Source organism: Sturnus vulgaris, chromosome 2 (genome assembly GCF_052056855.1).
Source record: "Sturnus vulgaris isolate bStuVul1 chromosome 2, bStuVul1.hap1, whole genome shotgun sequence".
Taxonomy (NCBI): domain Eukaryota; kingdom Metazoa; phylum Chordata; class Aves; order Passeriformes; family Sturnidae; genus Sturnus; species Sturnus vulgaris.
In genome coordinates this window covers 57,122,520-57,149,942 of record NC_142244.1, presented here as the reverse complement: position 1 = coordinate 57,149,942, position 27,423 = coordinate 57,122,520, and the positions used below count along the sequence as shown (strand labels likewise).

Genomic DNA, 27,423 nt, shown 5'->3' with positions numbered 1-27,423 from the left:
GTGCATACATTTCAATATAATGAGAAAATTTGCATTGCTAAAATAAGAATACTAGAGTGCTTTTCAAGAACCACGACACCATCATTTGCATTACAGGTTATTATTTACAAGTATTTAAGATGTTCTGTAAATCTATAATGAACATTGCAACAGTGAAAACTGAAATTTATTATGTAATGCCTTGTTATATAAATTGTTTAAATTGTGTACAATATACACAGATGATCTCTTCCACTCAGTTAAATATTAAATACAACACTTGATTGCTCATCTTTAGCTATGTTTTTCTGTATTCTATATATTTTACTTGATAAAATTATAGCACAAAGTACCTGTCTGATGCCTTATCCTGGTTATGGTTGTGGTTTGGTTTTTGTATGTATTTTTTTAATATTAAATTATTTATTCATACTGCTGTCTTAATTCTACTAACTTTGCAGTACTTTGTAAGAAAATATTTTACTCACCATATATTCCATTTTCCTTGGTACTTAACAAAAGACATTTAAGCTTTTCTGCAACGTTACCTTACCCCCCAAAACCCAGTATCTTTCCAAGAGTTTGATGTAGCACGTGACAGCAAATAGAACCAAACCAAATCCACTGAGAAAAAACTGAGAAACTGAGAAAGTTATGCCTTTTTGAAAATGGCAAGAGTGAACAAGGCAAGACAATATGGAAGATGTTTCTTAACTTGTAATTCAGCAAAGCATAAGAACTGGCTTAACTTCTTTCTCATTCAGTGGAGCACTCTAAGATATGAAAAGTGAGTTAAATAAGTCATTTAGGAGGGTAATCACAAAGACCAGCTTTTGCCTGGGGGAGACCCTGGCAAAGTCTCCACTGGCTCCCTCTTTTTCATCGCAGGCACCCAGAACTGTTCTGGGGCAGGCTGCTCCTTTGAATTGCCCTCTAGTGTTAGCCGTCATTAATTCCTACCTCAATGACAAATCCTGTTCAGGTTTTTAATAACAGAAACTGGGTCAGCAACGTAAGTGATATTAAGCTAAAAAAATTAAACAAAAAATTTTGAACAGTGTTTAAAATTCATTTTGAGGTCAGAAGACTGTGAGGTTGACAAATTTAGTATTATATACCAAAGATACAGGAAGTCTATATACCTAAATGGCCAACCAAAAAAAACCCAAACCACAAGGACAACAAATTTATGAGAAAACTTATGAACATTGTATTTTACATTTCAGTCAGTTTCTTATGCAGTTTCACAAAAATATCAATTTCTGAAGCAAATACTCAATATTCACAGCCAAATTCACTGTCATTATGGTAGGATCAAAACATAAAAAAACCCCAAAAAACCAGAGGAGGTGCTGGTGTAAACAGAACACAGTTTAGCAGTACCAATACCCTGGAAGGAATTATTTTTTCACAACTAATTCAAGAGTCTCCTTGTTATACCCTAAACCCAGATGCAAGACAGGCATCATGAAGATCCAGATTTTAAACCTGGTAATACTAGGAAGAGAAGGCAAGCATTTGCCTCTGATTTTATTTCAAACCATGTTTTATCTGCTCTCAAATTGTTTAGAGAGGTCATGAATCTGGGACTTAAAGAAGTATGGAGAATATATTAGTAACACTTGCATGTCATACAAGCTATGGATTTCCACAAAGAATTAAAGATGAGCATAGGACCCTTTGTTTCAAAAATATTTTGGTCATACAGAACTACAATCCCTCAGTCTGAGAGCTGAAAAATATTTTTAGAATTAGGTGTTAACACATAAAGAAAAGTACAGATCTGAGTGCTGCTTTTATAACTCCTGTGCTTGGCATTAAAAGCAGCATTTTCCCTTCTCCTGAGAACCTGGAAAAATCTTTTGGTTTTAGGGAGTATAGGGACAGGGTAACCAGAACATAATCATTCTTTTGGATCAGGAGTTCTTTTTGCCTATGGAAAATGCTGACAATAAACTGTTACCATATCAAAAGGCAACTCTGTTCCACAACAAACTCTTCAATACATTTTCACTTAAAAAAGGACTTTCTTATAAGAGCCATTACAATGTTTCACAACAGATGGAGCATCTTCTTTGTTTAATTTTTGAGCTTGGCTAAAACATGGACTAACTTGCAATAAGAGAAAGCAAGGTGTTTTCAGAATAAAATTATAACATTCATAAGACCACAGTATTGACCCATTCTACCAAGAGAAAATTTTGCTCCAAAAGAATACAGAAATTATAAAACAAATATTTTCATTTATCAGATATACTGGAAGTCCTGTTAGATCTAGAAGTGACTTATATGATGTTATATCTATTTTGAAGTAGGAAATGATCAGTTAAATTTGGGAAGATCATAGTCATATTCATAACTACAATACTTTCTAAATATCTAAGTTAACTTCCACATGAGTACTAAAATCCATTTCCTTCTGTGGGAAGAAAAGGCAGTTTTTAAATTAAAAAAATTTTAAAAAATTTAATTGTTCTTCATGTCAACTAGGAAGTGGAAGCATAAAATCACAAAAATCTTTGATCAAGGGCTTATAAAAAAACCACCAACAAACCAAAGCAAATCAAACCATCCACAAAACAAAAAGCCCCATAGGACACTCACAGGAAGTAAAAAGCAAGCTCTTAAAATTTAGCGGGTTAAAGAAAAGATGCAAATATTGCAGATGTATTTGCACATTATTAAGATTTTTAAGTACCTCAAAAATTAAAAACAGTTATTGCTGACATCTAGCTTTGACTAGATTATCTTGATAATGTGTTTCAATAAAAAGGACTAATTCTCTTATAATAATGGTCTAAAATTTAGAATAACAAAACCCCCTTGTTTTCTGGGAAAAAAAAAGTAAAAATCACCATGAATATCCATGTGTTTGAAATAAATTCAAAATTAACAAAATTAACAAAGAGAGAAACAATGATTTATTCAAACACACTACTCAGTTAGCAACTGCATCTTCATACATGCTCTGCTTTTAGAGTGCAAACAGCAGTCTAAACCAACCAGGTCTATTAACAAGCCATCAATACACAATCATATGAACATTTAACAGCTTTGATTACATTTCTCTCTCGCCCACTGAAACCTTCAATGTATGGGTCTACATAAATTCCTCCTTAGACTTCTGTTGAAATTAAACAAAAATAACAATAAAAAAGGGAGCAATACCTTACTTATATATATTTGCATTTGAGTGAGTAGAAAAAGCATGTAAATATCCCAGTTAGCATATTTTAGCTATTTTTCCTAAACAATTTGCATGCCATTTACTTCTCTTTTTCTACTGCCTAGCAAGAACATTTTATCAACAGACAAGGAAAAACGATGTGTAAGTATGCCAGTCTTAAATCCCTCCTATATACATGCTTCATTGAATGTCTGAAGTAATAATAAAATTAATGTCTATTTAAATCTAATAGTATACAAAACTCCATTTTAAAATAATGTAGGGCTGGATTTAGTTTAAAGTAACATAGTCCAGAAAATTCAGTTGCTTCAGATTTAAAACTTAAAAGAGTCATGCCTAAGATATCAAACAATGGTTGATTTTACATGTGTTGTAATAACTAGGAATGGGTTGCATTTATAGCTACAGATCCCTTTCATGAAAATTACTTCAGTTGCCTTTGTAAAGCAAGAGAAGCCCTTAAAGAAATCATAAATTAATTGTAAAAATAATCTGCAACAGTTCCTTTTGGATGAGCAAAAAGCATGCAGTGTCAGCTTTCAAATTATGATTTAGTTAACAAGACTTGTAGAGCCTCAAGTGTTATACCTACAAAAAAAAGTAAAAGTGGCTGTGAAAAGTTCCACATCTGAAACACTTCAGTAGAGGAGTCTGCACATTTTTATCTTTTCAACCTCATTACAATTAGATATTGCAAAACAGTTTACAAAGTCAAGCACACAGTCTGCAATAGCCACACCAGCAATTTTTAAGGGGCAAGCACTGCAGTCCCTTAATTCAGGCCGAACTCCGAACAAAATCAGTGATTGTTTTGCTATGTAAGAACTATAACAGGAGAAGCTAACAGCAGGAAAATAAAACAAATGCACCCCACCACCTTTCTTGCAAGTTTCACCTACTCTTTAAGTCAAGAAACATTCATGTTGGCTACCAAATACAAAACAGCTCTAGAAAAAAAAAATAAAAATTAATATGGGCCAAAATTCAGCACAAAAATGTTCTAGAGCAAATCAACACCTTAAGTGGACTCTAATCACAACTGACAACTGCAGCACTCTTAAAAGATACTAGAGCTTGTAAATGGGTAAGTCTTAATTACTATATTACTGCAAAACACTTTGCACTTTCTAAAAAAACATATAGACTTGTCTTAAAGTTCTAAATACTTTAATATATACTAAATTTGTAAATGGAAAGTAAGTGGGCATCTAATGAGAATACCATTCTGCAAATCCTTATTCATGGTTGTGAGTCATTAGAACTACTTGTGTATATTAAAGTTTGTAGGATTAGGCCCTAAATGTAAAATCCCTTTGATTTACAGTTGTGAACCAGAAACCACTTTTTTTGCTGAATAAGAATCTATGAGAAATACTCTGAACCTGTGTCAGACCAAGGAACACTCCATCAAACTTTCACCTTTTAAATATCTCACAAGGGAGCCTTAGATACCTTTGCCTTGCAATATAATCCTGATTTTCATTAACAAGAATGTAACTGCTTTTGTACAGGAAAAAAATGAACAAACTCAAACTGTTCAGTGAAACTCTAAAATCCTTATTTTCCTAAGAAAGCTAGTAGAAAAAAAAGGGGGGGGAAGGAAAAAAAGTGGAAAAAAAAGAAAGAAAAAAAGAAACAACAGCAATTCAGTACCTTCAAAGCAGTTTCTGGACAGACCGAAATATTTATTTATTTGGGAGCATATTAGGCATGTTACCCAAACATGGTTACAGCATTAATAGAAGTACTTTCACTGTGTGTTTAATCACATAAAGAAAGGATTAAAACTGAAAGAACTACCCACTCACTAATCACAAACTTCAAAGCTTATATAAAGTTAAGGTTTACTTCCTATACTATCTGTATTCAAAGTTTTCTTACTCAAGTGATAATTTTCTCTAGGAGGCCTTAACTACCCTAAAATCATAGTATTGTATGAAAAATATATTCAGAACCCATCTGCCTCAAACACTTCTGTAACAGGAGGTGTATTACTGGTAAATTCCAGTAATTCTTCAGTTCTACCAGCCATTAGTTACAACAATGAGGAAATATGAAATTTACACCTCATTGGATTTGCTTGGTAGAAATTAGGAGTTACTGGGATAAACTGAAATTTTGGGTTTTTAAAACTTCTCATGATTTTATGGTACAATTACTTCCTATTAAAAAAAGGTGCTCTTGAAGACAGATTTGATTAAGAATAAAAACTGAACTCCAGCTGAAAGCTGGAATTGCTAAAGTCACAACATGTTCATAAAATTTGTAGTACTGTAATACATTCTGCTGAAGATAAAGTCTTACAGATTTTACTACTCCATTTAGTATTTAAACAAATTTACTCAATCCAAGACCAGTTACTATTTTAATTTCAATTGTCTGTGTAAATAGTTAGTTAAGACTATTCGTATATGAGTAGATAGGTTATGATTACTCTGAATGGATTTCTCAGTTTCAGCCAAATGAGTACTTTTAGTGCAAAGCAGGACTTGCAATATGAGTGTAGCACAGTCCATATTAATTCCTCTTAATTGTTCAGTGTTTTACTAAATAATATCTGTTTGCCAGCAAATAAGATAAATAAATAAAATCCCTAACTATTCTGGTACAGATGGAGGGCTCTGAAGTCCTGTTGTTTTTTTTTTTTCCTTTTTTCTGCTTCTTTGCTTGTCAGGTAGCTAGTTTATTAATGCCTTTAAAACCAAATTTTACACACTACATGGAAATACACTCAGCTAGCACTCTATTCTATTCTTTAACACACTGTCCCAACAAAAAAAAAAAAATAAAGTTATTGAAAAATAATTTTTTTATATCATCCATACTTTTTTTTGGATTAGCAACATTTCAGTTGGAGTAATTCCCAAGACAGGAATATGAGAATAATACTATATGGGGAATTTATATAGCTCAGATGGATCATGGCTGTTGCAAACTCAGCTTTTTATACATATTTTTGGCCACTTCATTTCCTTCTGAGCACAGCCTGTGTTAATACTTTTACTTAGTGTTTTATAATTTTACAGGAGCAGTGTAAAGAAGAATTATTTTAACAAATAATAAATTCTTGAACAATCCCATCAGAACTGGCCTATTTTGAATAATCTGAATAAGTTATACTACTGTGTGCATTTTTTAAAATAAAGAACATATGTAATAAGAGAAATGTTAATATAATATATACCATGCTCATGCTCCATCAACCTTCCAGAGAGTTTTTCAATCACAGGAGTAAGCCGTTCTCCAAAATCAGCTCTCTATTGAAAGGTCAAAACCTGCAATAAAAATGTCATGTATTATAACATATTTCCAACACCCACAGTTTCATGGTTGATCCCCAAACATAGATGTAGGTCATCAGCTTGACCCTCGTATTGTCTATGTTACAGGAAATCCTAATTTTAAAAATACTTTTTTTTTAAAACCAAACTGACTTGATTAGGAACACCTGTGATATGCCTCTTTATTATCAGAAGCCTCCTGAAACAAATCAGATTAGCATGTTTCTGCTTTCATTCTACCCGCAGCATTTTAAGATGAAAGTAAGAGGAAGAAGGAGGAGGAAAAAAAAAGAAAAAAAAAAAAAAAAAAGAGAAAAAAAGGAGTAAGGGGTGTAAGGGTGTTGTTCTCCCTTCCTAGCCACTACCAATCCCTCCCTCCACCCTCAAAAAAGCAAACGGGAAAAATTTTTTAGTAAGTAAACTACTTAATGAATGTGTGATTACTACTGTCACGTTTCCATATATCCTAAAATATGCTATTGACAGTTAAGTACTTAAATTCTAGTGTTTCACTTCAAGGAGTTCGAATTTTTTTTGCTCTTCCAGGCAGTACCATTATCGCCTTTATTAAAATTCAGCCTACAAATATCAGCTACTTCAAAATATATAATGGAAGAATTAGTCATATAATACATTCTGAGAGATGAAATAAAATTTTAAGACTTAAAAAAAAAACAAGCAAAAAAAAAAGGGGAAAAAAAAAAAAAAAAAAAAAAAAGAAAGCAGCCCTGATCAGGTAAGAACAAAGTATAACTTGACAGATGCAGTAACTATAGCCAAATAGCTACTGGAGGAAATATTACATTCACACTGACAAAATCTTAAATCTGTTTTGACTTTATTTGAATTTTTTCATTGTAGACACCATAACAAGACACATCCTATATATATCCACAGCCTAATAAATGAGTAGCTGATACCTAGATCAGGTCACCTGCTTACAAATACTTCCATACATTTGTTCTTTATTCTTTAAGAGTATTCCAGAAAACACTACAACCCCCTCACAGCTATGGACTTATTATAAGCACCCCGCTTTAACAAGAAAAAGGAGTTTGCATTTTCGTGTATTCTACACATCATCTATTTCACCTTTAAAAAAAAAGTTTTTGTTCTTAAACCAAATCTAAACCAAACCCACCAAAGTTGTGATCCCCTTCGTGCTTATGCTGAGATTTAACATACATGAAGATTATATTGAAACAGGACTTAAATAAAGCTATTTAAAATGAAAATACATGCCTAAGCCCTATATGAGGTGTAATTATCTTTTTCTCAGACCAAAACTTCAAGTTCATGCTACATAAAATAATTAGTTGCAACCAGATTAAAGGTTGAAAAGTTTATTAATAATCTATTTACTGCAGATACTCTCACTGCAGTGTCTGAAAACAAACTAAATAGTCACGGAGTGGGGGGGGTCCTATTTCTAACAGTGGTTTCCTTTAGACATTAATAACGATCACTGAAAGTCACTCCTATTTTTCAGTTTTGAGCAATATAACAATATCGCCTTCAGTTTTAGAAGGCATCTTAGGAAACCTTTAACAAAATAAAAGCTAAATGTACAGAATTTTCCTTTGCTACTGTTGTGTGCATATGGTATTAAATATGTGTGATGTCATCCTTATACACTAGCAAATGTTCATTATTGAGCTACGGAAAAGTGTTAAGAATTAAATAAAGTTTAAAAATTTAGTATTCACTGTAAAAATAAATTTTTTTGTTGTTTTTAATGATATTCTAAAAATATTATTGCATGCAAATATTAGAATTAAAAATTGACCAACTCTAAGTGTTAGCTGGACTAGAGCTCATGTTGTGCTCCCTCCTCTAACACTTATCCAAATCTTCTGAAGTTCTCACACAGCATTCAAAGCTAAGATCAGAACTATTCCTCAATTGTGGTAATATCAACTGTACCCCAAAGTTTCCTTATTAGAATAAGCATTTTTAAAACTTACAGGAAAGGGTTAAGAAAATAATTATTACAGACACTGCCTTATACCCTTATGGGCAGAAATTTTTATACCTAGCTTACTCTGAGTATTTCTGGAATTGTCCAGTATCCACAATGAAGACATTTTTCAACGAAGATTCCTTTTGAAATCTAACTTATGTATTAATACATCAGTAACCTAAAAATTCAACATAACTCCTGCCAATAATGCACAAAAAAAATTATAAATTGCAAATCAACTTTTTCACTGACTAAAAGAGGTTACTGGAAATCTGTGGCTACACCTCTCTACTCTGTCTGATGTCCCTTTTCTATTTGAGGGGTATATAAACTTTTTTTCCTATCTTTAAAATACAATATTAGTTCTATTAAAAAATAGATGGCTGTGAGAAGAGTCACAGAGGACCGAGTTCAAAAACAATTTGGGCAACCTGTTCAAACAAAATTTTCCAACTATTACTGATAATAAAAAACATAATTTTTGAGATCAGGTTCCAATGTTAGATATTAAGTGTTTAGAACTTACAATAATAAGTGAAAAAAAAAATCTTGGAGAACACTTATTGGTGTACACGAAGTTATTTTTAGTTTTAAAAACTTTCTGATAAAAATATTTTTATTTCTACACAAAAGCCTACAATTTCATTCCCTATTTCTTTCACAGACAGTCAAAACTAGTCCAAGATGCGCTCTACCCTTGACAGTTTGTAATGAATGTGAATTACTCAAATCACTTGCAATGGGCCTTTGGGTGTGGGTGGATGACTGCATCTACAAAGCAGAATACCTGCAGCATATTCGTAGAATACAGTGATAAGGGTCTTGGCTCTCCCTTACACATTCAGTATTTAATTGCTCCCCAGAGCAAATCACAAATCAGTAAGGTCCTGTAAAAGGACCACTAACTGCTAACGTGGCTACTTTTTCTGTAAAGAAAGCTCGTGTGCTTTTACATGTGTAAAAATGTATCAGAAAAGCAGTGATACACCTGTTAGCACGGCTTCTGACACTCCAGACGGGTGAGATGTGTACCTTCACACAGTGTGCACAGGCAGGGCATACAGAGCCAGGTAGTTTGCATGCAGTTCCAGTTGTACTTCACTGCAGAATCTGACTTATTAGTCATAAAAATAATTAAGGAATTAAAGACTCCAATTTATTTTTCCTTCCATGACATTACATTTTGGATGGAATAGTAATAGGTTCAGAAATCCAAAAGCTAAGTAAAAAACCCCCAAACAATTAACTAAACAGAAAAAGAACCCCCTAATACCTTGGTATCGTATATGCAGTCTGCCTTTAAAATGTTACTACAATAAGCTTCCTATGATGTACTAGCCTAACACATTAAAAAGCCACACAGACACACAGTCACACTTTCAAATTATTGTTATTTCTGAAAATTAAAAATTCTCAAGAGTTACTTCAAGCTTCAGTGGATTTATACCTATAAAATGAGAGGGTACCTCTTGGAAACTTTCAGTATAACTTTCGAGGAGAAAAAGAAAAAAAACCAAGCCCCAGCAAAATGAAGCTTATTTGGATGTTCTTCCTAAGAATCAAGATAAAGGATTAGAATCAAAAGAAACAAAGGAAAAAAAATGTTTAAAATGTAAAAAAAAAACCAACAACAAAAAAACCCCAAAAACCTCCCCAAAAAACCCAAAACACTATGCTACATGTTATACCTAAGCAAGGTTTAATTAGGCATAGAACTTTAGCTTTCACTTACTGACAAAATATAAATATATACATTTAGATATTTAAGTTCAATTGATACTTCCTCCAAATGTAACTTTTCCAGGGCCAAGTAATCCCAGTTAATGTTTGACATTTTAACTGAGGTAAAAAATGCAAGCAGCTCTACAAGGATCTATTTAAGCTACATGATTTTTTCCCCCATAAATATTTCAAAATAAGGAGTACACCAAATATAAGAAAGGAAAAGTTACTTAAAATACACTATATATTCATATTAGATAGCTGCTTTCATTTTAGCCACACCCACCTTTATGTAATTGTAAAATATGAGAACAGTGCAGCTGAGAAATAAGAAAGCTTAAAAGAACAGTTGGTTCAGTAGTCAAATATGTGCGAAGCACAGATTTTAATTAAAATGAAAAATAGGTATAAATTGCATGCTATTGAACATGACTATCGAATAGTGGGGAAAAATGCACACGCACCTGTACAATACTGAATTATAGGGGTTTTTTGTAAGTTAGCTATGAGTCAGGACAGTTATTTCATTGAAAGTGAAAGTCAGTATTTGTGAGTGCACTTCCACAGCGGAGTAGTGTAAATCCCTTCAAATCCTGATATTTCAAAGTATACACAGCTACAGTGAAACAGCTTTGTGCACATTCCCATACTGACTGTTAAAAACGTTTCTGAAAACACTCTGAAAGTAATGATGTAGAGCTGAAGAAGTGAGTGCTAAATCTCAATAGGATCTTACTAGTATCTCAATTTCAAGGATTAAGTGGAATTTTCTATCAGGGCACAAAGGTATGAATTGCAGAGACAAACTAAGCAGCTATTCCCAGGAAAAAAATAACTGAAAAAGTGCAATTTACGTACTGGATTAAAAGAATCCAGGGAAACTAGGGATTCGAGACAGAAAAATCTCCTTGAACTGTTGGATTTCTGCATTACACAGAAAATACCTTCAATCACAATCCAGTTGCCATGCTGGAAACGCTAAGTTTTGCATTTCACTTTAAGACTACACGCTCTCAGCCATGTACACAGAAATCTTTTGTACAGCACTTCTGCACCCCAACTCTTCTCTACGTCCCTCCTACGTCCCCCGGTTAACTCGTTATTTTCGGTGGCCGGGGTGCTAAGCGCAAGGCGGCCGCTTCTGGCTTTGAACGCGGCGGAGGGATGCACGGGGGGGGTAGCGGGGGGACGGGAGGGGGGGTAGCTTGGGGGGAGGAAGAGGAGCGGGGAAAGGCTGTGACCCGGTCCAACCTCCCAGCCCCAGCCCCGCGTCCCGGGCAGGCAACCAGGGGGGGCAGCAGCCGGTCCAGCCTCCGCTGAACGGGCGCCTTAACGGGGGGCCCGAAGCTGCATTCGCTGCGCATCCTGCGCGCTCGCCAGCTCGACGGCAGCCCCGGGCGCCCGCCGCTCACACGGCATCGGGGAAAATATCCATACGCCTTCCTGCCTCCGGAAAAAAAAAATTAAAATAATAACGATAAAATAAAAGGTCGGGAGGCCGAAAGTGAAGAGGGAAGTAGGAAGAGGAATAAAAAGTAACGCTTAGAAATTGTGGCTGGGAAGGAACCCGCTGGCCTGGCAGCGCCCGAGCTCCCTCTCTGCCCGGCCGCCGCACGGTGCTGTCTCCGCCGGCGCTCCCGCCACAAAAAGATGCCTTGTGAGCCTGTGTGCGCAACTCCGAAACGCGAGCGCCCACGCCAGAGCCGGCCCCGAGGGGGTTAAACGGCGTCGTGGAGAAAAAGGCACCGTGTCACATATAATGTGTGTGTGTGTGTGTGTGTGTGTGTGTGTGCGCGGAGGGGGAATCGCCCAGCGCTCAGGCTGCGATAGATCTCGGCGCCTATCACAATAAGCACGATCGCGTTCATACAGCTACGAGAGACCGAGAGCTTCTGGCCACCGAGAAATGACATAGAAACAACCACCAAAAAATAGCTAAGCCAATGACAAATAGCGACCCGGGTGACAGAGACAGAGAATTTTGTAGGCGGAGAAGAGGAGGTGAATGGCCAGCTCTGATCACAGTATTAGGCTGGGCTATCTATGGGGAGGGTATTTACTCGGTTTTGGGGTGTGTGGGAGGAGAGGAAAAACACCTACAAATAGCTGGCACGATTCAAATGGTCTCGGATTAGGTTTCCCCCCCTCCAGTCCAGGAAGGAAACTCGCGTTTTAACGCTGCGAGGGGGAAAAAATAGCTCTGTGCAATAGGGGATGAAGAGCACTTTGGTCATTCGTTAATACCCAAAGGGGCAGAGATGATAAATGTGACAGCATGTGGCAGCACGACCGTCACCCGGGTTCCTGCAAAAGGCGGCTCCGTATCGCGACACGGGAAATTAAGCGATTGAGTGGGAGGTGGAGAAAGCGCTTAAACGGAGAAGTTAATCTGCTAACATGGAGAGGAAACAAACGGAGGAAAAAAAGCCTGAAGGTTGTCCTCTATATATTTTTTTGGGGTGGGGGGGTGCGGGGGGAGAAAGGAAAGGGAAGAGAAAGAGCGAAGGGGCATTAATCCAGCTTACGAAAACACGGGGAGAGAGGAAGGAGAAGGCGGGGGGGGGAGGTTGAGGACGGCGGGGGAGAAAGGGAGATGTGCATGTAAGTGTGGAAGTCATCCTGGCTGCTGCTGCAGAGCCGGGAAGCAGGAGCCTCCGTGTCCCGGGCGCTGCCCCGAAATTTCCACGGCAGAGAGCGGGGGGGAGAAGGCGGCTGGGAGGGATCCGCTGGCAGGGGGGTGGTATGGAGCGGAAGGGAGATGAGGGGAAGCCTGTCCTGTCATGTCCAGTGAGCGCGGGGCACCGGGACCCTCAGGAGCTCCGGCTGTCCCGCGGCTCCCGCCCGCCCCCCCGCCCGCCTTCCCGTCGCTCTTCCCGGGCCGGGTGTAAGCGGCGCTCCCGGGATCCCCGCCCGGGCGCGGTGCCGCCGCGGGGGAGCAAGCGGGGTTACCTGCCGGAGGAGACGGCCGCTCCCGACCGCTGAGGCTGAGGGAAGCGAGTGACAGATCCGCCCAGGACCTGCCGCCGCCTCCCGAAGCCTCCCGCCCGCTGCCCGCCGGGCTCCCGACGTGACTTTTCCCGGCGGCGGGGTGCAGGTTGCCCCCATTTTCCAAAGACGCTCTTCCCCCGCCCGCCCAGATCCCTCTGCCCCAGCCGCGCCCGCTCCCTCTGGCTCTTACCGCCTGTGCCGGCGGCGGCAGCGGCGGCACCCGCTCCTAAGCGCGACGGTGAGGGTGGAAGCGGGATAGCGGAGAGGAAGGGAGGTGAGTTTCGCGGGGCGGGAGGGCGGGCGGCCCCCGCGCCTCCCCCGCGGCGGCGGCAGCAGCGATGCGATCGGGCATCACTCGAAAATGGCGCCGAAAGAGCGGAGGGCTCTTCATTCAAATTCGTTAGCGCCAGCCCCGCCGCCCCGGGGCATGCCGGGAACGGGGGGGGGCGCGCGGGGGCTGAGGCGGCAGCGCCGCACGGACACGGCGCTCGCTGTCAATGCCGCCCCTCCCCCCCCCCCGCTCCCGCCGCCCGCGCGCGCGCTCCACGCCCTCCCCGCTCACCGCGCGCTCCCGACCCAACCGCCGCTAATGGGGAAAGGGGGGTGGGGGGGGAAGAGAGGGAAGGAGGGAGGGAGGGAGAGAGAGGGAGAGAGAGAGGGAAATGTCACCCGGAGCCCGGGCCCGCGGGGGAGAGGTGGCGCGTTAGAGATGTGTGTGGGAGAGAGGGAGAGAGAGAGAGAGAGAGAGAGAGAGAGAGGGGGAGCGAGACCTCCGCTGGCCCCGCGAACTTGTCAAGGTAAAGGCGCCGGTGGAAGGGAGGGGGGTGGATAGGGGGGCACGACAGCAGATTTTGGGAAGGTAGGGAAAAGAAGCCCGCCTGGGGGAGGGGGATGTGCGCCAAGAGGACCTGAGGAAAATATGAACAGCGCCTCCCCCCCGCGCCCCCCCCGCGCCTCCAAGGACCCCCGCGGCTCCCGCTGCGCTCAGGTTGCAGCCTGACCCCCCTTGTCCCCCCCCATGGCCGCGCGCCCCGCCGCAGCCAGAGGAGGGTTCCGAGCGCTCGGCGCTTGCCCGCAGCGCGCGGGCCCGATCCCGATCCCGACTGGCAGCCGCCGCTCCCCATCCCCCTCCTGCTGCCGCACCGGCTCCGGGCGGCAGCGCCCCGGGGCGTCCCCCGGCCGCCCCCCGGCCGGGCCTGCGAGCAGTCCCCGAGCGGCGGAGCAGGGCTGCGTGGGCTCATCCCGGGGCAGAGCGGGCCCGGAGCGCACTACACTGGTCATTGCAAAAAAACCAAAAAACAAAAAGCAGCAACAACAAAACCCCTAAACCAACAAAAAAAACCCACACCAAAAAAAAAAAAAAAGCAAAAAAAAAAAAAAAAAAGCAAAAAGCCCTCTCGGAGGAACTTGACTGAGCGAGGTTCAACTCGGGCAGCGCTCCCGCCTCGGCTGCGCGCAGAGCGCTCGGAGAGAAGGCGAACTTTCATTTTCACGCCGCATCCTCGCCTCCGCCCCAAGCTGTGACTGATCGTAAGGTACCTGATGGCTGGGGTAGTGCTCCCACCCGCGTTTCAGGGATGGGGAAGCCGAGATGGAGGTTAGCGAGCTGCCGAAAGCCGCGGGGGGAAGGCAGGCTACAGTGCCGCCCGAGCCACTCGCTGCCTGCACTTGACTTGTGCCTCATGAAGGGTCCTTCCCTGGGAGCTCCGCGGACCCTGCCTCGGCTGAGAGACCCAGCGCATCTCTGCCAGCCGCTCCTCGCGCTTTCTGCCTTCAGTGTTTCGGGCTTTTTTCCTATTCTGATGCACTTTTTAGAAAGGGAAAGGAAAGCAGCGGCCTCAGACCTGCAAACTGTTGTTCTCATGACTTAGGGGAAGATTTTTCAAAAGTACATAATGAGAGTCTGGGAGCTCTGTTCCCACTGACTTTCAAAATCTTCCCTTCACGTCTGTGAGCAAGTCCTCTTGAACTCGGTTGGACTGCTGGCAGACGAGCGCTAGCAGGCTCAGGGCCTAATGCTTTTCATGATTCCACTGCTCCCTGCTAGAGCTGCACTGACAAAATATAGTTTTGAAAGGGAGAGGTAATTTCTCTCGCTCTTTTTTTTTTTTTTTTTTTTTTTTTTTATCTCTACCACTGCCACAGTACAAAACACCAAACTTTTGGGCTCAAAAGCCTAGACCATCATGGCTACGAAAACTACTGCTGCTGAGTGAGAGAGTATGTAATTCTGGAGTTCCTTAAGGAAAAAAGTACTGCAATGCAACATGTAAGTAATCACATAGCTAACATTATGCATTTATGATATTTTCCTCTGAATTGAAGTTTGGTGCTGCTAAAGAAACTGATTCCTAATTTTTTTAAACCAGGTTCTCAGTGAAAATGAGCCAGATGACAAAACTTCAGATTGTAAAGCCATTCTATTGAAAAGGAGGACATATAAATGACTTGCAGTATATTTACTTTTTTGCTCTTCTTTTATTAAAATTACACTGAGCAAAATTTTCAAAAAGTGTGCCTTTCAACTGAAAAGAATGATAGTACAAGTTTTCTAATTTTTTTCCTGAAGGCTATGTGCCTGTGAAAAGAAAACTTTGCAGTAGAAATAGCAGTGAAAACAGTAAAGAAAAATATAAAATTATGGTGTTGCTGATACCACTTCTCTGTACTTAGATTATGTGTAGTTTTGCCCTAAAATAATTCTAGCTATTATTTTTCACCCATTTTTACAACCCTAATATAAAAATAAGATGTAGGAAATAGTATGTCAATATTCTGTGATACACTGTTTCTATGATACATGGTATTCTCTAATATGAATAGGACACTACTGTCCTTTTGGGTATCATTCCTAAGATTTAATTAAGATTTTTAATGAAAGTGAATTTTTTACATCCCCTAATATCTACTACTTACTCTCAGGTTCCATTTTTAATACACATAGGCCCTAGTTCTGCACAGGCTGGAATGTATATTATTATATGTAAGCACACTGGGTAGTTCTCTACATTATTACACTCTTGTGTTTCAGACTTACAAAGCTAATAGTGACATTACACAATCATTATTCTCAGAATTACTTAGGACTGCATAAAGCTTAATCCTAATGTAATAATCTTAGTTTACACCTTTTATCCATATCTCTTAAATAATGCAGAATTATCATAATTTATGGATCAGAATGGGTAAATATTTAACTGATAATTAGAACAAGTAAGAAAGGCAATTGCTGTAGTGTAAAAATCCATGTAAGAGGAGGTGGCTATTGCATTCTTTAGCTGTAGCATCTGGGAGAGGATCATCAGTGTGTTTCCTCTGTGACTGGCCAAGCCAAAAAGTCACAGCAGGAACACAGCTGAGGACAGAAGGGAAAAAAAAGGATTCTGAGCCTCATCAAAAGTAATGTTGATCCTTTAGATCAAATTTCCATCCCAAACAAATTGGATTCATCAGGATGGTGGATGTCTTATCTGCTGTGGTAGCAGATATGAGGTTAAGCTGCAGTTTCTATAATCGACTCCTTTCTTCATGCAGTTCTCATAACAGCACTCTCTGAACACCTCCTCATAATGCCTGTCCTGTGTTACAGGTTCTTCTCCTCAGAGAGTGCCATTAAATGGTCAGAGAATCTCCTCATACAGTAATAAGTGACATGGCCAGCATTTGTCATATTATCTGTTCTTTTCTTGCCAAGGGAAGGAGCACGTGCAATTGAATGTTTTCAGTTTATTGTATCTGTCTTTTCTTCCATACCTGTTATGTCCTTATGTTACTGAGGTAAGGCTGAAGTAATATGTTTTGTTCTTCAAGCAAGGTGCAGTTAGATTTCTGATGGCCCTTAGCTCTTAGGCAGTTTCATTCCTTAGACTTTCATCAGCCCCAACAAAGTTCTGTCTGTAGAACTTTCAGCTTTTTTTCCCACTTCTTGCATAGGTCCTCTTATGTCAGATGAGGGAAACTATTGACAACTAGATCCACTGTAGAGACCTAGAAGGCACTTCTAGAGAAGTGCCCTGGAGAATCCTGAGACCCCTAATTTGTAAATTAAAAGTCTAGAGAAAATCAGTATAAAGAGAGGCTTATAATAACCTACATTGCTGAGATGACATCCCCCCAGCTTCCTGTACTTGGAGTTTCCTATATGCAGCAGGGTTCGTGCCTGGATATACTGGATTGCATAGATCCAGTTGAGAGGTGGCAAAACCAAAGCAAGACACTTGTCTGCTGAAATGACACAGAAGCTCATATCTAGGGATGGTTAGAAAGCTGGAGGCTCTCTTCTGGCTCAGGCATGCATTACTTTACAAATTACCTTGCTATGTGTTTTTAAGATTTATTTTACAACTATGAGGATTAGAGGAATTTGTTGTAATGAAAACTGGCATTGTGTCATTACTGTGTAGCTTTTTAGTTAGATTATTTGGCTTGCCTGGGTTCTTGCATGTTACTCCATTTCATCTGTAAAGTTCCTTGATCAGTTAGATCAATTTGGGATCACTAAGGTACACGTGTGATTATAATAATTGCACACCAACATATTGTTTTGGTATTCAGTGTTCGTATTGTATATGAGCACACAGCCAGTGGAAATTTGAATTTTTTTCCTACTTATTTTTCTAGTTTGAGCCCTGCCTTGCCCCCAGTGCTCATCCAGCCTTGTAGATCCTTGTTATAGGTTCATCTAAGCCTCCCTTCAGGCCTCCCCTGTAAATTTCCTATCACTTGAAGTTTAAAGTTTCAGTTTAATAACGTAGTAGCTGTGGTTGGGCATCCTCCTTCATGTGTGTTTTGCTTTCTGCTGTAGCCTTTCCATCTCTAATTTACCCTGACAAATACAGGATTTGGAATTCATTGCTTTTGCAATTTTAGTCGGCTTGCCATGATAGAGGTTGTAATCTAGAAAGGACTAAAGTAGACAGCGTGTGCTATTGTACAATGAAAACAGAGTTTTGAATTTGCCAGAATAAATCTGATCTAAAGATGCTTCTATAGACTGTAAGGACTGCCAGAAATATGAGCGTGAAAAATAAAACTAGCTTTTTTTCTTTTACCTCTTGATTTTTCAATCGCAAACCTTCAATTTAGATTTTTTTTTTTGAGCCACTAAAATGCTCAATATAGCATAAAGACTAGTGGTGTAGTCATCAAAAGGTTGGATTTCTATATTTTGTTAGCTTCTTACAGTGTTGACTCCAATATATCTGTAGGCCTGGCTCATAATAACAAACATATTCCTGATGATTTAAGAAAGGATTTGGTATTAAACTTAGGTTCTGTGGTAAAGTTTCGCTTAGATGCTCTAACTGTAACTTCTAAAAGTTTTAATATTTTTGTGGATTTAATGGTTGTGAAAAGTTCTGGTTTGGTATCTGTGAAAATTGAAGCCCATTCTTTTATTCATGGATTAATTGCAGTAGAACAGTGGCCAAGTGATCTTCTCCACAGCACCCATGAACTTCAACCTTGAACTGAAGAAGATTCATCAAATGGTGAGAAAAAAGTGTGTGTGGTTGTCATGACTGTTAAGTTAGGGATGCCCTATTATTTTTTCCTGATTAGCACTGATTCTGTTATTTTTTAGGTATTGAAGTTACATTTTTGTAGGGTAATTTCTGGGACCATAACCTAATTTCTCCTCCACACCCCATATTTCATCTGTTAATTTTTCAAACTTTGCTTTATTCTTTGCTGTCATTAATTTCAAAAATAATTGTTAGTGGTACACTGAATTAATTAGTTAATTTCTTTATTACTTTCTTTAACCTTAGTGCTTGGCTTAACTCTGTTCACATGAATAGTTTTATCTGTAGCACTACTTAGAAGAGTGAAGTTCAGGATATATGAAACTGTTTGAAAGACTGAAGTTTAAATTTTGTAGATGTGTATGCCTGCAACTAAATGAAATGTTACCTAAATGAATGCAGGAGTGAGGGATCTGAAAGTGCTTTTAATTAGTTTGTATGCTCTTTTGCTGCACAATTTGTTTCTTTTGAGACTGATGTAAGATGTTAATTTGCTTCTCCAGTTTCCCAGTTTCTGGGAAATTTTGAACTCTGAGCTTCATAACATTTATAAAATCTTAGTAGTGCTCATAATTCTCCTGGGAAGACCAAAACATTATTTTGTTTAGCCATTTTATGAAAAGGTGACTGAATATAGAGAAACTATTTCTCTCTTTATTTCACTGCCTTAATCAGGTTTTTAATTCTACTTATAAGAATAATTATGTAATGATTTTTATATGTATGGATTTAGTAAGCATAGATCTTAAAAACAAGGAGTTTCCTTTGTTTTAGAGATATAAATGAAGGATGGAATATTGGCAGCAGGGGATTGTTTGTGTAAGAACCTGGTTGTTAAGTGTTGTTATTGACTTCCTTTCATCCTTTAGATAGGTGACAGTTTAAAATAATGGTGCACGAAATGATCCATAGTTCAGGAGATGGATCACAGTGACCAGAAATTCAGAGAATCCTGAGATGCCCCAGACCTTTTTTGGTATCTCAACAAATCGGTCAATTTCTATTTTTCTTTAGTGACTGTATTGTAGAGTAAGGAGTAAAAGGGACAGAACCCTATTAGTGGCTTATGATTTCCAAAGTTTATCCTATTGGAATATGGGATATTAACCCTGTCTCAGCTGTTTACCAAACTGCGTTTGGAAGCACAAATGTGTTTAAATAGCCAAGAGAGATGCTGAGCCCTTTTTGCCAACATCTGAGCTACACCCTGTGTTAAGAATTACTTTAGTACTGTTATCAACCACTAAACTTAATCTTTTCCAGGGTTCTTTACCATTTCATGTTTTAAAAACAAGGTTTAATACTTAAACCAGAAAGAGGCAGCAGTTTTCAGGCACAGTGCATTGATATGTAACCCAGAGGTCATTTATTTTTAATATAGATTCAACAATCTGTTTCTTTGTTCTTTCTCAGACATTTTTCCTTTAGTTTTCTTTTAGTGAGCTGATTCTTTAATTAACTTTGAGCATTTAACTGTCTGCGTTCTCTTCATCAAACAATTAATCTTGCACATAAGTAAAAATGCTTGCATGAGTATGGGAGAGAAGAGCCTGAATCCACATTAGCCCCTTGCATCTTGTATTTGACTTTGCCTATCTGGTAACCAATGGTCTGGATCCCGGCTAGCACCAAAGTGTGAGTCTGAGTGTTATTAGGGTAAGGAGCTGAGACTCACTTTTGAATGTGTTTTTGATACTACAGACTTAATGAAAGGTAACAATAGGATGTAAATTGATTTCCAAATTTAAGCACTTCCTTAGTTGCTTAGCTGAGCAGAGTTTAGCTACTACAACTGCTTAAAGTTAAATGATTTTAAGGTTTTCTTAAGGCATATTTTGAATGGATGTAGTTCTTCCGCTTTGACAGAAGAAGAGGTAGGCCAATGTCAAACTGTTTTGAAAAGCTTGTTTTCATTACCCCACTTAGAATATAACTTTGTTTCTTTTGTTCCATCCCCTTTTGGTTGAATCACTTTCACTTCCCTAACTCTTCTTAGATCTGTTGTGTCCTGCTAACCTTTCCTCTAATGTCCAGTTTTCTATTAACTTTTCCACACTGATTATTCTTTGTCTGTCTTCTTTTTTTACTGGAGTTTTAGAGAGGTCATTTATACTTTTTCAATTTATTTCTTTCCTGGAATCCAGCAACAAATAAACTCTTGTGATTTCAAGTTTGCCTTTTTAGTGAGAAATACACAAGTTAAAAATGTAGTGCTATATCAATAGAAAGGGTAAACAGAGCATTGTGGATGTTATTTATAGAAAAGGAACCAGGTTTTAGATATTGTTAAAAACTATTGCCTAATTTGGGATATCAAGATCCAGGCAGTAAGATCAGGATTTTAAGGTGAGGCTTTAAAAATCACTATGTTTATTCTTAAAAAAAAGCCAAACAAAAAAACAACCAATCCAGCCCACCAAAAAAAAAAGCCCACAAAAGCACAGGTATACTGAATAGACTGATTAGACTTGATGTGGCTGTTTTATTGAACTGTGTATCATTGAACTTTTTTTAAGCCTTAGGAAAGACAGTATGGAGTTGAAGAGAAGCAATGATCTCCAATGATCTCCATGAAGGGCTGTCAGTTATAGTCGGCGTAAGTTAAAAAAAACTGTATTTCTGTTACATTTTCACCTTTATGAAGCAACCTATATTCAGGGCCCTGTTGACCTTGCAAAATGAAGCTAGTTTTATTGAAACAGTCTCTACAGTCTCTGGATTGGTTTATACTATCACTGTGTAACAATTGTGCTCTGTTGTATCTGACTTTGTGGTGTAACTCCTGAATGAAAACAATAAGTGACATAAAAGTCATTATTTTCACAGTGATTATGTTACAGTGTTTTCATGCCTAGGTTCTGAGCAAAACAAGAAATATAGGATTGTGTTATCTTTTAGTAAATTTCAAATCTACTGCTTAATTTCAGCTGCATTTGATATAGAGGTAAAGGTCACAAAGTCAAGTTTCTGCAATTTGAATTAAATTTAGCAGCTGTGAGTAGAGAAGGGACTTAAATTAGTGCCCCCAGGGTAGAAAAAGCTGCAGCACAAACTCAGAAATTTTCTGTTCTGTTCAACCTGTTGCCTTGCAGGTCGGCATGCTTGGTTGGTCTGCCAGCTGATATGTGTAGCTCAGACCTGGCCACAATGTGAGTTGCCTCCTGTTCTCCTAGACATCAGATGCTGAAATTCAGAGAAATCTCTGTAGAAGAGAATGGGAAAACAGCCAGGCTAACTTCAGCACAAGTATGTTGGTGGCACCTATAAACATGCAGGTAGGCAACTAGACTTCATTACTTCTGCTAGTCATGAAAAACCCTTGGTTTTGCCAGGGCCTTTTAATCTCCCAAAACACTTGTGAATCATTCCCTGATACAGTGTTTTATATATCTGGATTAGAAAAATGTTTTTCTTATCCATGTCAGAGAAGGGAACTGTTGAGACAGCTTCAGTATTTCACTTCTTTGGCTGTTTGGATATTAGCTCTGAGCTATTCCTTAGGCTGTCAAAATTGTAAAACTGTGTTTTCAGCTCTCTCCAGAAATTGACTGTAATTTAGACTGCAGCTATGTGTCTCTGACCCATCCTACAACCTACTCTTTTGGAACAGTGCAGAAAATATGCATTGTATTCCAATTAACTTCCTTTGTGAAGAAAGATGTGGAACTAGATACAGAGAGAGAAAACAATATTAAGATCAGGCTTCATCAAGTTACCACACTGCAGTGCAACTTGGGAAATGCTAAATCTGTAGCTGCATGATTTTGTCACCAAAATTGTACTGAAAGGTCTTGTCTGCCCATTCATCTCAGTCAGTGAGAAATGGGCAGATTACACTTGCTAGAAGTGCTGTGTCACTCACTGTACAGGCTCAGGTAAGCACACTAACTTGGCATATGTCTGATATTTTTAGATTTTCTGTGTAATGTTAGACAGGGGTCAAGATACAACACTCTTTAAACAGAATCTAGTACTGTAGCATATTATTTAAAAACTGTTGAATTTCTCAGAATAACAGAAGCCTCGTAGTCATGCATATGAAATGTAAAATTTGAAAGAAGTAACATGAGAAAAAACACTTCCAGTTCAGTGTCATAAGGTAACTGTCTTGAAATATCAAATTTTGTTTGCCCACTTGAAAAACATCAACCTGGCAAGAAGGAACAAAAGCTTGTGCTACTCTTTTCCATTTTCTGCTAATTTTAATGTTTTTTTTTTTCACAAAATCAAAGCCAAGAAGAGAACAATTAGTCATTACAAAACAAAAAACAAAACCTCAAATAAACTGCATTCCATTTTATGAAACTTTTGGGTTGTTAGATTTTTAAATCCTGTCATTTGGTCCCAGCTTTTTTGTTTATTTGTTTTTAAGTGTTGTTGTTTCTGCAGAGCTATCTGTATTAAAGGAATGAAGAAATGGGCTTTTTGCATGTTTCTAGGATCTATTGGTTCTTAAAACCTTTATCACCAGTAGTCTTGCCTAGTGTCAACAGTTAAATATTACTTGATGGAACCTATGTTTAACCAGCTTTTAAATGGTCATAATGTATAAAAATACTGTAATTTATAACATTTTCCTTTTAAAGATCAACATAAATGTGTTTTTAATAAGAAGAATAAGGTCAAGTAATGGATGTTAAGTTTGGTATAAGCAGCAAAGTGGTAGTGTGTTCTTGTTGAACACTATGCTGTGTGCTTCTTGTGTTTTAAATGGTGCTCATTAATTCCTTAAACTTAGCAAAGTTTTTCATAAGGATTTTTTGTTTTAAAAAGCTGCCACTCTTTGGTCTAAAAATGACTAATTCTGCTTTTCATTATGTATTTTTGAAGACTTTAGTAATGGATGCTTCTATATGTGGTCAGATACTTTCACAGTCATGAAGACCTCAGTAAATTCACTGGCCTATGCTGTGTCCCTAAAATGAATGTTGTGGGACAGATTTTGAAGGTTGAAGCACTAAAAAGTGACTTGCACAATGCAACCAAAGAAACTAGAATAATTAGTTTTTAAAAATGATAATTCAAAAATTAAATTTAAAATAATATCAGTAAAATATAAAAATCAATGTGCTGTCACTGCATGTAAAATTCATAAGCATTTTTAAGCCAACATTCTTTAAAGAAGGAGCTAAAAATTCCTATAAATAATATGCAACTTAAAGATGTCTGGAACTCCTTTATTATGTGCTAAATGCTGTAATAAAACAGGCTATCAGTAGGTTTTGCTGCATGTTACTAATTTAATTTTTTTTTAAATCTTGATATTTTTGCAGGTGTGTGGAGGAACAGGTCCTGTTCTCGCTGTTGTTACTCCCACATAGGCAGACTCTGTAATAGATTATGTGTGGGTAGGGCCCTATTGAAATTCAGGAGATTCTGCAGTAGTGCGGGGTTCTTTTTGTGAAAGTTCAGTTGCAAGATCAGGACCCTACTGTGCCTCCTTACTGTGCATTCTGTCACTGTCTCATTGATTGTACTGGAACCTGCCTATTGGGATAATGTAAGTCCTGCTTTTCCCCCACTTGTACTTTAGATGTGAATTAATCATAAAGCATTTCTAATTAGAAAATTAGTATAATTTACATACATTCTTTTAATTATGTTTTTTTGGCAGCACCAAATACTATATTCCTCAAAACTTCTTAATGGCACTGAGGCTTTGTGGATAGTTGGTCACATGATGGGAAAATTCAGCTGTAAGTACATCAAAATGATTGACTTTTTCAATAGTTAGTCTTTACTGATGTTGGCAAACTAATAGTGACAAAAATGTGAATCAAGAGGTTTGACTTATGTCAATTACTTCAGTACTTTTTAGAAAATATATACAGTACACCCATTAAGGATTTTATTATTCTTAGGTAATTCACCATGGGACCCTGAAGTTCTTCCCTACTGCTATTAGGTTGGGAGTTCTAAGTTTGTTTTCTTTACTTTCAGAGTGGTGTGTCTGCCTTGCTCTGTGTTTTGACCGATAAACTTTTTGAAATTTATAGATCTACAAAAACTGTTTATACCATTAATATTTGTATAGCTATTGCAAACTGATTTACTAACATAATTGTCTTGCTGGGTTGAATACTGAAATGTTAATAAATATACACTTACATTTGTGTCAGTGTACCTTGGTTAAATTAAACTGAGCTGGCATTATGAGTGAATTTGATCATACATGCTTATTAGCTATAGTCTTAGGCAAGAACTACATATTACCCATATCGTATGTCAGTGGATTCACCCAAAAATAGCTATAAATATCTATGCTGGGGTTAAGGAGGAAGTTATTTTCCTGTAGCTATGGGTACAGTCATTGCTTTGACTCCTATTTTTATATACAAATGAGCAAAAACTACATGTAGGTGTTTTCCCTGTATAACAAAAGGGACATTGTAAACTCTGTGCCCTTTTTTATGATGTTTTATTTCCTTTCTGGTATTTAAATTCAAGGATGTTTTCAGCTGTGTCTTAATACCAAAAAAATGGAAGAACTGGAAATGTTACTGAATTTGGGGATAATTATAAAGGGCCTGTAAAGGTCTGGAGGAATTGTGTGTAAAGACAATTAGAGATTCTTTCTCATGAAGCAAGGACACAGATAATAATTGATGAGTAAAGGTTAAGGAGCACAGGATTATTTTTATTGCTTGGCACAAGAGCAGCATGAAATGAAAGTAATTTGAAGAAAGAGCAAGACGAAAAAAGAAATCACACTCAGATCAGAAGTAGACTAGAGAGTCCAGTTAAAAAAACAAAAAATAAACCTACAAAGAAAAACCCCCCAAACAAAACCAAAACCCTTAATATGGGTTTGAAAAATACTCCTGAGAAGAGAACTAAATGGATAACTACTGGTATTTTTCATTGCACTGAATATATTTAAGTTTAAAACTTTCAGTAAATGCTTTTCTTGAAGTTTTTGGTTTTCTTCTGCTGGAGAGGATTATAAGAACTTTGAAGCCTTAAAGAAGACTCAGTGACTACTTGCGAATTACAATATGAATTGGGGATTCAAGATGACAGTTACTACTAAGAAGAGAAGACAATGGGTTGCTAAATGAAATTAGTGCCAAGCAGAAGCCATAATTTCTTGTTCAAACAAAAAACTTAATGATTTTGAAATGCATCACCTTCAACAGCGCTCAAACCACAATTTTATTATGTTCATTATGGGATGGATATTTTCAGAGTTCTCGTTTATAAACCTGAACACTTATTCTTTTGAGATTTTGCAATATAAAATGAAATTGAGGTTTTTCAATATGAAATGAAATAGTGGTTTCATTTCAGAGACGGAAATGTTTCAGCGCACTGAATGTTTCATTTTGCGTAAAAAAAAATCCTGATCAGCATATTTTCTTTTTAAAGTGTTTAGACCTGTATATGTGCTGTTTTCACCTTTTAGTTCTATTGGCCATATATATATTTACTTGCAGTAAGTTAGATGAAAGAAAGAAAAGCAGAAGGAGATTAGGTGATTGCAAAAAAAAACCCCTAAACACAGCCTTCTAGCTGAGCCTCTAGATCAGAAGTGCCTCAGAACAGCTCTAATTTCAGAGGAGAAAGAGAATGACATGCCAGTGAGTCGGGTATGAGGAGTCCTCTGCATGTTTCATCTGTATCTGAATTTTTCTCTCATCACCACTAAGAGGGAGATCACCTGGGTGTGACTGCTTCCCCTTCCTGTGATTGCTACTTCCCAGTACTTTGAGGGGCATAGCTCTGTTCTGCCTGCAGCAGTGCTGCTACAAATGTTTGAAAGGGAAGGAACTCTGAATTGTATCCTGCTGTAACCAGCTCTGCAGTACTCGCTGCTTCTTACCCCTGTTGTTGAGTACCTGATCTGATTGTTTCTTTCATTTAACTCATGCTGTGATGCTATAAATGACTGAAACCAGGACCAAAGCAAGAAAACAGATATCAAGAGAAGGAGATAATGTTTCGGAATGTAGGGAATGGGCATTTGCTGCACAGCTACACTTTGTCAGCTCTTCAGAATACCTCAAGAGCTGAGATGCCAAACTACAGCAACAGAGTAAGTTTCCTTCTGTGCACTGAGAAGGAAGAGCAAAGGAATGTGCCTGAACATTCAGCATGTTAGTTGTAAGTCTCTGAGAGCTCTTCCCCTACTGCTGTTTGCACTCCATTTGTATTGTGACTGTCCTGAATGTAGCATGTCTTTATTTGTGTCGAATGAGGCACTACTCACATTGTAACGTCGTGAACATTGTTTTTCTTCAACCCTTGAAAGTCAAAACATGGTAGCATAGATAGCTGTAACAAGTTATTAATAAATATGACACAAAAGAATTTTCTCATTTCACAGTATTTATAGGAAAAACAATGTTTTATGCGTTTCATATACCTCTTCTATTCCAATCCTAAGCAGATTTAATGCATGAAAATTTTCTTCAGCAATGTCCTCAGTTCTTTATTTCCAGTTACAACTATTGGTCTTTTGTTAGTAGTTTTTTTTGCATTTAGGTCGATGCCCTCACAAAACTTCTCTGAACCCTTTATGACCGATACCATCATGTTGTCATTTGTTTTGTCATCAAATCTAGTGTAAACATGCATTTTGGGAATCTTTTTCCAATCCTGAAAGGATGACCATTCTTCTCTGTAAGCAGATTTTTCATGGATCAAGTCTTTATTAGAAAATCTTTTACTTAGCTTTGACAAAATGCAGCCTTGCCTTGCTCATTAGCTAGTCAAAGTGCTGCTCTACTGTAAATACCATTTTCCAAACCTACTCCTTTGCTATTTTCAATTTCCTGCTTCATTTTA

The 27,423-nt window shown here is 38.3% G+C and overlaps 1 protein-coding gene and 1 long non-coding RNA gene across 41 annotated transcripts in view; one reads left to right on the top strand and one right to left on the bottom strand.

Moving 5' to 3' along the window:
- LOC106848733 (uncharacterized) overlaps positions 1–27,423 on the bottom strand; it is a 76,584-nt gene that overhangs the window by 13,326 nt on the left and 35,835 nt on the right. For 13 of the 14 annotated variants that reach the window (XR_015801450.1, XR_015801448.1, XR_001402510.2 and 10 more), the window contains exon 3: positions 6,351–6,441. This is a non-coding gene — a long non-coding RNA (uncharacterized LOC106848733). Of the gene's footprint in view, positions 1–6,350; positions 6,442–13,307; positions 13,643–27,423 lie in introns of those variants that run through there. The other variant, XR_015801459.1, reaches the window with a different exon arrangement.
- The window catches only part of LOC106848735 (uncharacterized), an 86,986-nt gene continuing 71,089 nt past the window's right edge, over positions 11,527–27,423 (top strand). For 6 of the 27 annotated variants that reach the window (XR_015801431.1, XR_015801433.1, XR_015801432.1 and 3 more), the window contains exons 1-8: positions 13,769–13,914; positions 15,263–15,386; positions 18,532–18,606; positions 21,156–21,235; positions 21,732–21,914; positions 23,913–24,139; positions 24,254–24,335; positions 26,535–26,671. Coding sequence is in view for 6 of the 27 variants with exons in the window: in XM_088159664.1 (XP_088015790.1) it covers positions 26,592–26,671 (80 nt within the window). In the remaining 21 variants the exon portion in view is untranslated. Of the gene's footprint in view, positions 12,564–13,749; positions 13,915–14,490; positions 14,653–15,262; positions 15,387–18,531; positions 18,607–21,155; positions 21,236–21,731; positions 21,915–23,912; positions 24,140–24,253; positions 24,801–26,534; positions 26,740–27,423 lie in introns of those variants that run through there. The other 21 variants (XR_015801437.1, XR_015801438.1, XR_015801441.1 and 18 more) reach the window with 16 other exon arrangements.